Source organism: Pinus tabuliformis, chromosome J (assembly GCF_031772625.1).
Source record: "Pinus tabuliformis cultivar Carrire ecotype Pingquan chromosome J, CPIR1, whole genome shotgun sequence".
Taxonomy (NCBI): Eukaryota; Viridiplantae; Streptophyta; class Pinopsida; order Pinales; family Pinaceae; genus Pinus; species Pinus tabuliformis.
In genome coordinates this window covers 1,199,927,497-1,199,938,523 of record NC_142295.1, presented here as the reverse complement: position 1 = coordinate 1,199,938,523, position 11,027 = coordinate 1,199,927,497, and the positions used below count along the sequence as shown (strand labels likewise).

The window sequence follows — 11,027 nt, the reverse complement described above, 5'->3', positions numbered from 1 at the left end:
TTGAGGACCTGTATTACCTGTCATTCCTTTAATCATTGAAGATGTTCCTGAAATGATTGTTATCTTCATCAAGAGATGTGTCTCTGCCTTTCAGACACTCCCTCGCATAATGGTCGACCTTATTGCAATCAAGGTATCTGTGTTTCCTTCCACCCTTAGATCTGGACTTCCCAATGAAGTGATCTTTAGGTAGGCCATCAAAAACTTCCGCTGCGCCATTTTGATAATATTCTGTGCTTCGACTTCACCCTCGATGAATTTGAAGAGGGATGAGGAATCCACTGATCCTTTTGTCCTTTCCCAACTGTCTTCGGTGATTGCTCTTTCACTCTTGCTTGGGCATTGTCTTCACCTCAACTCTGATACCATGTTAATTTTAGGTATGTTCTATGCTTAGAACAATTTATTTCAATTTTCACAGTTAGCTCAATATATTTTCCAGATTAGCAATCACATCAGCATTAAAGTAAACTGCAGATAGAACATAAACATAAATCGCAAAAGACAAGCCAAGACAAGAGGACACAAGATGTGGCGCTAGCCAGGAACAAACCCCAATGTGGGGAAACCCTTGATCAATTTTTCTTATATGTTCTTCAATAGTTAATCAAAGGGAGAGAGAGATAGTACGTTTACAACAAAAGTCAACACTTTGACTTATCTAGATAAGTGCATAGATCATCTCTAAGAAGATGATACATGAGATCAGTTGAATACATGTTACTTCAACTAATTCTCCAAGGTGACTCCTTCACCTATCGTTGTGCTGCATTTCGTCATCATGTTGCACCTCACCGTGTCGCACCATGCTGCACCCATCATCACTATGTTGCATCTCATCATGCTTCATTAATCATGATTGTACCCATCACTGTACTGCATTATATGCCATTGTTGCACCATGTTGCCATAATGACCTATGTGTTGGCTCCATCTTGCTCGCTTGTTGTCCCTAGCTTGCTTGTTGTCCCTAGCATGCTTATTGTCCCTAGCATGCTTGTTGTTGCATGCTAGTTGTCCCTTGCATGCTAGCTGTAACATTGCATGCTTGGTGTATTTGCTAGTTGTAACATTGCATGCTTGGTGTATTTGCTGCTAAGTACCATACAACTGTCCCAATGTTAGTTAGTTGTCCCTTGCATGCTTCTCTCCTTCGGAGACAGATGCTCTGGATGTTCCAGCAGTTCCGGCTGTTCCTGGCAGTTCCAGCAATTTCGACAATTCCAATTGTTCCAGCAGTTCCGGCAATTCCGGTTGTTCCCATCAATTCCCGGTAGATCTGGCTTCTACTCTCTACGTCAACTTTCCCACCTGTTCTAGAAGTTCCCTGCAGTTTCGACAATTCCGGCTGTTCCCGGAAGTTCCAGCTATTCTCCGCAGTTCCGGCAATTCCGGCTTTTCCCGGAAGTTCAGACTTCTGCCCTCTGTGTCAGCGTTCCCGGTTGTTCGGGCAATTCCGGCTATTCCCAACAATTCTGACAATTCCGGCAGTTCCCAGCAGTTCCGCCAATTCCGACTATTCCCGACAGTTCCGGCTTTTCCCAACAATTAGGGTAATTTCGACTTCTGCCCTCTGGATTAGGGTAGCGTTATCTCTTAGGATCTCTCCTCCTACTAAAACCCAAAGACAAGTAGAGAGGAAGAGATCTCAAGTGTGTTGAAATGACTTGAAGGCCATCTCTATTTATACTAAAATGTTGAGCACAAGTGGGGTTTATTTGGTTGCTAGCTGACCTTGACAAATTGTCCTATAACACAAATAAATTCATATCTCCATGAATACTTATCGGAATCGGATGATCTTTAGATCAATCATACACCTCTCGATGATAGGGATCCAAGAAAAATATCAACTTCATTAATAAGATGTCCCACATCGATTTTGGCCCTAGTTGCCAATTTTAACATTATTGTAGATCAAACTTGCTTGAGATGAGTGACCAAATGAGTCGAGCTTCACTCTTTTACTCCTTTATATGTATAGCCTTTCTTGAGCGTCAAATTCCCTCCCTTTAGGCCGACTTGGTCTGCTCCTTGGGCCAAATTGGTCCTAGGCTTATCCATGGCTTTTTGTTGACAAAATAAATATTTTCCTTCATTACAATTAGTCCAAATGGGAGTATGACACATGACCAATATTATTTTTTATCCTAGAAAGACGTAGAAGACCTAAAAGCACAATGAACATGCTTTTGACTCAAACTTGAGTATGAAACCCATACTCCAAGATATATATATATATATATATATATTCCTTTTTATAAAGAATACACAATGTCATGATCACAATTACATCATAATGAAGATCGAACCTAGTTACAATTTTCAACAGACTCGCCTCTTCATTGACTAGTGTTGCAATCAAAGGCATAGGCCTTGTTGTTCTTGTTCTCCCAAATTGCAAACTCCTTGCCAGAAGTGGGCTTCGAAGGAGGATTGCCTCATTCTCCTTCACAAACTCCTTTCCACGACTCATTGAAAATCAAGGTGTGCTTTATCTTCCTGAACCACTCATGGTCGTTCTCTTTGCCAGTGAAAACTACTCCCACTATAGAGATAAGTGGATGCATAATATAATTCTGAATTGCGCCCTAAATAGTCACAAAAATCTGAAATGTCTCTACAACAAAATTGACATGCCTTTTATATATAAACCATCCAACTTAGGCCATCGTCTGTTCAGAAAATATATATGAATTTCAACACATCGAAAATATATAACATATATGCATTGTATGCAAATCAACACACCTTAATATATGATTTATATATGCCCATCATATATTATATATCACGGCCTTTCCAAAAACTCAATGCACTTATCCAAAATTCAACATAATATGGCAAGGAATTTAATATGGCATTCAACGCTATTTACCAACGCATATAATGGCTTCAAAACAAAAACCAACTTACAAAACAAATATACGTATGCACAGTCATGCAACGGACGGTCTTCTTATATATGAGCCAATATACCATCCTCCAGCATACCGTTAACATATGTCATGGAATTCACGGATTTTAAAAAGAGGCATATGGTATTCAACAGTCAACATAACATTCAAGGTTTTCATCCTTCAAAAAGAACTTGTACAAACACAAAATGTAATCTCCAACACAGACATACCACGACTTTCAGCAGAGATGAAAGATTCGATGCCTTTGTTCCACAGGAAGCTCGTTCGTATAGTGGCCGCTTGCCTAGCAAATAAAAGGGAGTGACTCGACCCCTAAGGGAGAGAGAAAATCGTGCTACAGGTGGTCTTCAACGCACAACAGAACCAAAAACCAGCTCTCACAATGGATGTTCAACGTAGTTGCAAGGGTTTTGAATGCACAAAATCTTGCAGAGAACAGAGGGACAGAATATGGCAGAGAAAAAAGGAGTTAAAAGGGCAGAAAGGGAAGCCAAATATCAGGAGTTGGTTCTGATACAAGGAGAGGGAGACTATTGGGATTCATCTTCCAATGCTTCCTTATTTTCCTATTTACAATATTTACATGAATTTCTTACTCCCAAAGATTAGGTATCAACAAAGTGTTTTATTATTAATAAGAATATCAAGAAATACTTGCTGTGGGGGTTTGAAAGAATAAGGTTTATAACTTTATTCTAGTTGATTGAAGTTAAGAACACAGGATTGCCTCAATAGAAAGATGGTTGTAATTGGACAGAGAACTCGACCATAATGCCTAACCCAGAGAAGTGAGAAGTGCCAAGTGAGGTAAAGCTCAAGAGATGGCGTTGTTGAAACAAATCAAAATCAGGAAAGAAGAGAAGGAAAAAAACAGATACATTATGCATCACTTGCTGTAAGGCATAAGAAGAGAACCATCAATGAAGGTGAAGATGAAATGGTAAAAAGGAATACCCTCAGAGATGTTGACGATGATGGTTCTTCCTCATAGAAGCAGTCACAACATTTTCACGTGTAGGACTGCGAAGATGTGAAGGAGGTGAGTTCAACGAACAAATAAAGTTCTATGTCAATTGTGGAAAGGCTGGCTATTCAACCAACACTGGCTCTTATTTGCAGCGAGTCAATGATCAAACAAAGGAATAGTGATGTAACGTGTGCTTCATCAACCCTGCCAAAGACAATTCACTTGCAATTGCAGTATTGACCATTATGAAAGGGTCTTAGTGGGACGGGGTTATAAATAATGTTCATATTGAGAACTCAGATGTATTAAGAATTAGATGAACAATAAACTCTAACTCATAAAGTGGTGTAATAATGAGACATTTAATATAATAATTAATATAATGTTTATTAGTTTGATCACTGGAAGTTGTGTAACATACTCCTCCAACTAGACAATGGATCCTACTATGCAATGAGACATTGCATCATCTAATAAATGAATGAATCCACTCTCTCGTTGTATTGCTGTCCACACTTGTGTGGGTAAAACAACAAATGATGCCTCATGGTCATTTATAGACATCAGTGAGATTTATTTCCTTCTTTCCATTCCCCTGGAATGTTCTAGTTTTAAATTTTAAGGGGTGGCATAAATGGTTTTGTATGGTTCAGATAGAATGTCTCTCTCGCACAAATATATCTTCCACCACTAAGTCTTCGGAATAGAAAGTTCATAATGATATCCACAAGAAACAAAGTTTAAGTCCATAAATAGCATCATTTGTGACAGCCACCTGAGTTTTCCTGGCTGCATAAGCTGGATTCTGAAAATCAATGTACATTGTATACAATGCTGCGGTATTAAATATCAGCATAAGGGAGCACTCAACAGAATAATGATAACAGCTATAAGATTTATTTTATAAATACATTTAAAACTTTATACGTATCTGTTTACAGGAAAATACTGGAGGTTCCCCTTGTGATTATTTCTATTACATGCTTTATTCTTTACCAAAATTTCAGTGAATCTAGAGACTGGCACTGGATTAGAATCAGTGAAACCAGAGTCCAGACCAGGATTTGTAAATACCTGGCTTTTTGGAACTTTGACAACTCACTGACAAGAGAAGCATGTTCGTGTTCAATGAAATTGCCACATGATTACTTCTTTAAGGTGACTACCCCATTACAGCACTTATTAAACAACCAGTGTCGATAAGGAAAAAGGGGAATAATTCTAGGGTAATTGAACTTGCTTTGCATCCCATATGTCTTTTGCGTATTCATGTATCGTTCGGTCACTGCTGAATTTGTATGAACCAGCCGTGTTTAGGATAGACATCCTTGTCCATCTCTGCATTAAATGGATGCATGTTACACAGTGATAAAGCACAGATGCAAGCAATTACCTAGAGAAACAGTTATTTCTGTGTAAAGACTGCCAAAGAAGTTAGACCCAGAATTTTGACTTACCTCTTGATCTCCATATGCAGCATCCACGCTCTCTTGGCATTCAATATATGCTGGAAAGTCTTTGCCAACAAGGAAGTAATCACCTCGACCATACCCCTCACTCCCTTCAAGAGAATCGAGCAAAGGCGTGTAGTTGTATTTTCCAAAGACCCCGCTCTTGATGTAGTCTTTTGCCTCTTCAAACCTTGGGTCCGGTTTGAACTGTATCCGTAAAGTTGGTTGCAGAAGTACAGTTAAATTCTAATTACTTACACAAACATATTAATCCTTACTAAATCCTACCGTCAACTACGAGCCTCTTAGTGGAAAAGAAATAATATCTAGATTCTGAAGATTGAGGAAAAATATTAAATAGGATAGAGTAAGTCAGAGATGATATACCTTGCCTTCTACTCTCTCTTTCCTCAGTCCGGCAATTTCATGTGCTCTAGCACCGAACAGAAAGAAATTTTCTTCTCCAACTTCCTCACGTATTTCAACATTGGCACCATCCAATGTGCCAATTAAGACACATCCATTCATGGAAAATTTCATGTTGCTGGTTCCACTGGCTTCCATTCCAGCAGTGCTGCAGAAGTTTGAAAGGAAATGTTGTCAAATGCATTAATAACAGAAAAGGTCTTCATGGGTTATGGAATCTTGCATGTAGACAGATGAGTTTAACTCAAGCGTGAAATACCTAATATGTTGAGAGAGTTCGCTTGCAGGAATGAGCGTTTCCGCAACACTTACATTATAATCCGGTATAAATACAACCTGGAACAAAAAACCAGATTTGATTTCATCGACTTTCTCAGATAGCCTTTGGAAAGAAATTGATACAGTAAGGACAAAAAAAGGCCAAAAATATTGTAAACTAAAGCAAACGAATAAGATTATGTCAACATGCCATCTCAAAAGCAAGCATGGATGCATAAGATTCATTTTAGCTCAAACAAGTACGAATATTACTAAGTTAGAAAGCCAATGAAAAATATATGGACCACAAGGTTAGAGCCGGCTTTCCTTCAATACAGATAGATCGCATTTACGGCAAATCACCAAGGCTGGTGTCTACAAGACATAGGAAAATTCCTTTGAAAAACCACGAATCCTTGTTAGGGCCCGTTTCAGAAGGAAATAGCCAAGGTACCTTTCCTCTAAAACACTTTCGAATGTGGACCAATCAAGAAAGAAAGGGCATGCGTTTCTGCGAAAGTGTTACAAATACAAAATAAACACCAGATTAAAATCACAGCGTCTGTCTTCTCAAGCATATTTCTCCACGTAAACTGATAGTGATCGCGTTCAAAAATCAGAATATGCTCCAACATTGATAATACAGATATCCAATACATGATTGTGCCCAGAGGCGCCCAACAGCCCAGCATGGGCGGAGATGCGGAGATGTTGTAGTGGGGGGCAATAGATGAAAAAATAATAATAATAACAATAAATCAAAAAAATTGTTATATTGTAAGTTTGTTTTCATTAATAAATAATAATCAATTTATTCTATAAAAATATATAATATTCATGTCATATTAAAAATAAATTAAAATAATAATGATTCATGTTACATTAAAAATAAACTTAAATAAAATAATTCATATTAATAATCATGATATTTCAGAACATATAAATAATAAATATTGTAAATAATTCATATTAATAATCATGATATTTCAGAACATATAAATAATAAATATTGTAAGTTTATTTTCATTAATAAATAATAATTAATTTATTCCAAAAATATATATAATATGCATGTCAGATTAAAAATAAATTTAAATAATAATGATTCATATTAATAATCATGATATGTCACATTAAAAATAAATTTAAATAATAATGGTTCATATTAATAATCATGATATTTCGGAACATAAAATTAATAAATATGTAAAAACTAAATAAATTTAATTAATAAACATATAATTAGAAATAAGAATTTTTCTATATATAGAAATGCAGAATCTATATAAAATATAAAAAAATATAAATAGTAACCGTAAATTGTAAATTAAGGCCTATTTTACAATATAAATAGAACGCGTAGTCTAACTAATAAACGAAATGTCCATTTTCCAAACACATTTTGGTAGTAAAGTGTTAAAATTGGCAACTAAGGCCAAACTCCATGTGGATCATCTTATTTATGACCGTTGATATTTTTCTTGGATTCTTCTCGTCGAGAGGTGTAGGACTGACCTAATGATCATATGATTACGACATGTATTCATGGACATATGAATTTATTTGTATTTTTTGACAATTTGTCAAGGTCGGCCAGCGAAACAAAGTGTGGCACACCCCAGCGTAACCTCAACATTGCATATAAAGAAAGGAGACATTGTGCCTCATTTCACCATCGCTCATCTTTTCATCTTCTCTCTCGTAATCTTATTGGGCAAGTGTAGGAGCAGCTTCTCTCACACGTGCTAAGAGGGCAGATTTTTCTATTTTTAGGGCAGCATTGACTTTCAGGGCTGCGTTGACCAAGGTGCAGGGCTGTTGACCGTTGATAGAGTTGCTGGGAAATGCATTGACCTAGCGTTGACCATATCTAATCTATGCATTGTTGTTTTGGATGTTACATTGACCAAAATGTTGACCAGCGTTGACTGGTTAGGGCTGACCGCAGTTGCTGTTCATTGACCATTGTTTTGACCATTGACCGAGGGTTGTTTTGGGCTGCCTATGTTTGTTGTTGAAGACTGAGTATTTCAAGGCTGACTTGAGGTCAAATTGGAGTTGTTTGACCAGCTTTGACTTTGTTGGTTGTTGTAATACTGCTGATATAAAATCACAGATTTGTGATATTGTATTATCTGTCTCTCTGTGCTGAATTATTGATGAATTATTGAAGAATATAGAAGAATTGATCAAAGGGTGTCCCCACATTGGGGTTTGTCCGTAGCTAGCCGCCACATCTAATGTCTCTTGTCTTGGCTTGTCTTCTATCGATTTAGTTATATTCTATCAGCGTTTTACTTTATGTTAATGTGATTGCTAAACTGTGAATTGACATTGGGCTAATAAGAAGAAATTGAAATAAATTGCTCTAAGCATAGAACATACCATAATTTAACATAAAGATTGGGATCAGCATCACTCCTGGTAAAACCAAGACTCATCAGGCATCCATCAATCCGAGAATACCATGTCTGCGGTGCCTGCTTGAGTCCATACAAAGCCTTCTTTAGTGTACAAACATGAGATTCCCTCTCATGTACCTCAAAGCCTTGAGGTAGCTCTATGTACACTTCTTCTTCGTCAATTATTCCATGTAGGAAAGCGTTCTTCACATCCATCTGATGCAATTTCCAACCCATAATAGAAGCAATAGAAATAATATTTATAATAGAAGTGTACCTAGAAACTGGAGCAAATGTCTCTTTATAGTTCTCTCCCTCTTTCTAGTAAAACCGTCTTGCCACAAATCTTGTTTTGTACTTCTCTATGCTACCATCTACCATATTCCTGATCTTGTAGATCCACTTGGAAGTCACCACTGACTTCCCTTCGGGTCTTGGCACAACTTTCCACACATCATTCTTCATGATGGACTAATATTCCTCCATCATGGCATCATTCCAAACTACCTGGCTATCTACTCCCTCTAAACTAGGAGCTCTACTAGTCATCTAGCACAGTTCTAGATGTCTGTACAATTTCTCCCTCTCTAACAGGAATCACTCTTGATAAGTTTATGCTCAATCCTGGGAGAATCCTCTTGCCACAACCTTTGCTTTGTTCTTCCCGATGCTTCCATTTGTTTCCAGAGCCTTCGCAACCTTCACGATGTATCTACAAACCTCATTAGGAGGCCATGGAAGAAACAATTATAACCAAGCAAAAAGATACAAAGACAAAAGGTTGACCAATAAAGTAATAATAATCAAAGAAGAAAGATATGAAGAACTTATCTCTTGATCTGAGGATTTTAGGGAATTGCCAGTGCCCTCTTGATCCCTGCGTTGCAGAAATCATTGAAATTATCTGCAATCTCATCAATCTAGAAATGTTCATCCTTGTCCTCATCATCACCTAATAATGCATGTTACTTTCCTTTCCTTCCTTACATGAATTGTATCAGCTAGGGTTTCTTCATTAAATGGATTCATTGATTTTCAACACTCTAGGTCTAGCACCAAGGTTTTATCCACAAACCTTAAGGCTTTCTAAATCATAATCTTCATGTATTTTCTAGGGTTTACAAACCCTAAGTCTACCAGCTCTTCCAGTAAGGGCTCATGCTTTAGCACAAGTGTTATGACTTTATATGAAAGAGCCTTTCTCCTCAACTCCCTCCGACTTTGGAGTAACTTTCTTGAATCAAATACTTGTCAAGGACCCTTATTTGACCATATTTCCACGATAGTACAAGGTTCATGACAATATATGGCAACACTCTACTTTTAGTTCAGCCCTCTTTAGCAGGCCTTGTCTTGCTTTGAACTAGACCTTATTAGAGACCACTCTTGAAATTGCCTCCAGATAGCTTTCTAAACAAGTTTCAACATTGTCCTTTGAAGTTGCCCAAAAAGGCCAAAACGTGAACCCTCGTCTAAAGCTTAAACTTGGCCCTACAACTGAGTTTTCTAGAGTTCTATTCAGCCTTATACTCAATCTTGACCCTCTCTATTAACATTTGGTTGGCCTTCTAAGGCATCTCAGCCCTGCTTCTCAAGGGTCTGAGGCCTTTTATACTGCTACTCATAAAATCCAAGGTTTGAGGCCTCCTTCTAAGGCTTCAGCCTCCTTCTTCTAGGACAGAACAGACTCGGCCATAGATACCAGCTTTCTCTGGGGTTTGGATCTCTTTATCAAGCTATTATTCCACACATGTACGTCTTATGTTGACTTCAAATGGTTGCTCTTTCACCAAACTCTGATTCCATGTTTATTTTCTTAAGAGAAATTGATCTTCTAATATAATAATTACTTTCTAACTAAGTCACCTGACACGGGACACAGGACACACAAAACACGAAGATTCGAGTGTCCGACACAAGCACATTGACTGCTTGGAACAGGACACATTAGGACATGTTTTTATATATATATATATATATATTAAAAATTAGATATTTCTTACACAAATTCTCATTCATGATACAAATTCAAACATAGATCTAGATTCTACATTGTAAATTTAAAATTTGTAAGTTTTACAAAGTAACATTATGCATACAAATACAATTGTGACAGATTCATCAATGATCCAATAGGAGAAAGACAAGAAACTTCAAACTGCAGTTTTCTCATTAAGTCATCAAAATCAAAATGTGTTACATAGGTAGTAGCAATGCCAATGGAAAATAGAAATAGCAAATACAAAACAACTTCAAGGTAGTAGGTAGCTCATCAGTCATCAATCATCATCATCATCATCAAAATTTGTCATGGTCACCATTGCTCTCCTCTGTTGCATCCTCCTCCTTTGTATCCAATGTAATCTTTGCATCTATTGGTGTGGAGGGTGACCCCTCAAGAGTATCACCATCATCAAAAGTGATAGAATCTAGCATTGTCATTAAGATCCAAGTTGGTCAATGCCAACTCAAATTGATCATATCTCAAATGCTTGAAAGAAAAACTCTACCATATACCGATATGCTCTGACAAGGCCCTAGCAACATATCTCAACCAATACAATTTTAACTTCAACAACATATACAAGGCATATTCTACACA

At 37.3% G+C, this 11,027-nt stretch overlaps 1 protein-coding gene across 1 annotated transcript in view; it reads right to left on the bottom strand.

Moving 5' to 3' along the window:
• Positions 1-4,763: 4,763 nt before the first annotated feature.
• PHS1 (Glycosyl transferase, family 35) overlaps positions 4,764-11,027 on the bottom strand; it is a 55,233-nt gene continuing 48,969 nt past the window's right edge. The window contains exons 12-15 of the mRNA XM_089379194.1: positions 6,025-6,101; positions 5,727-5,913; positions 5,346-5,546; positions 4,764-5,226 (exon numbers count right to left, since the gene is read on the bottom strand). Coding sequence (XP_089235320.1) covers positions 5,110-5,226; positions 5,346-5,546; positions 5,727-5,913; positions 6,025-6,101 — 582 coding nt within the window. The 3' untranslated portion in view covers positions 4,764-5,109. The remainder of the gene's footprint in view (positions 5,227-5,345; positions 5,547-5,726; positions 5,914-6,024; positions 6,102-11,027) is intronic.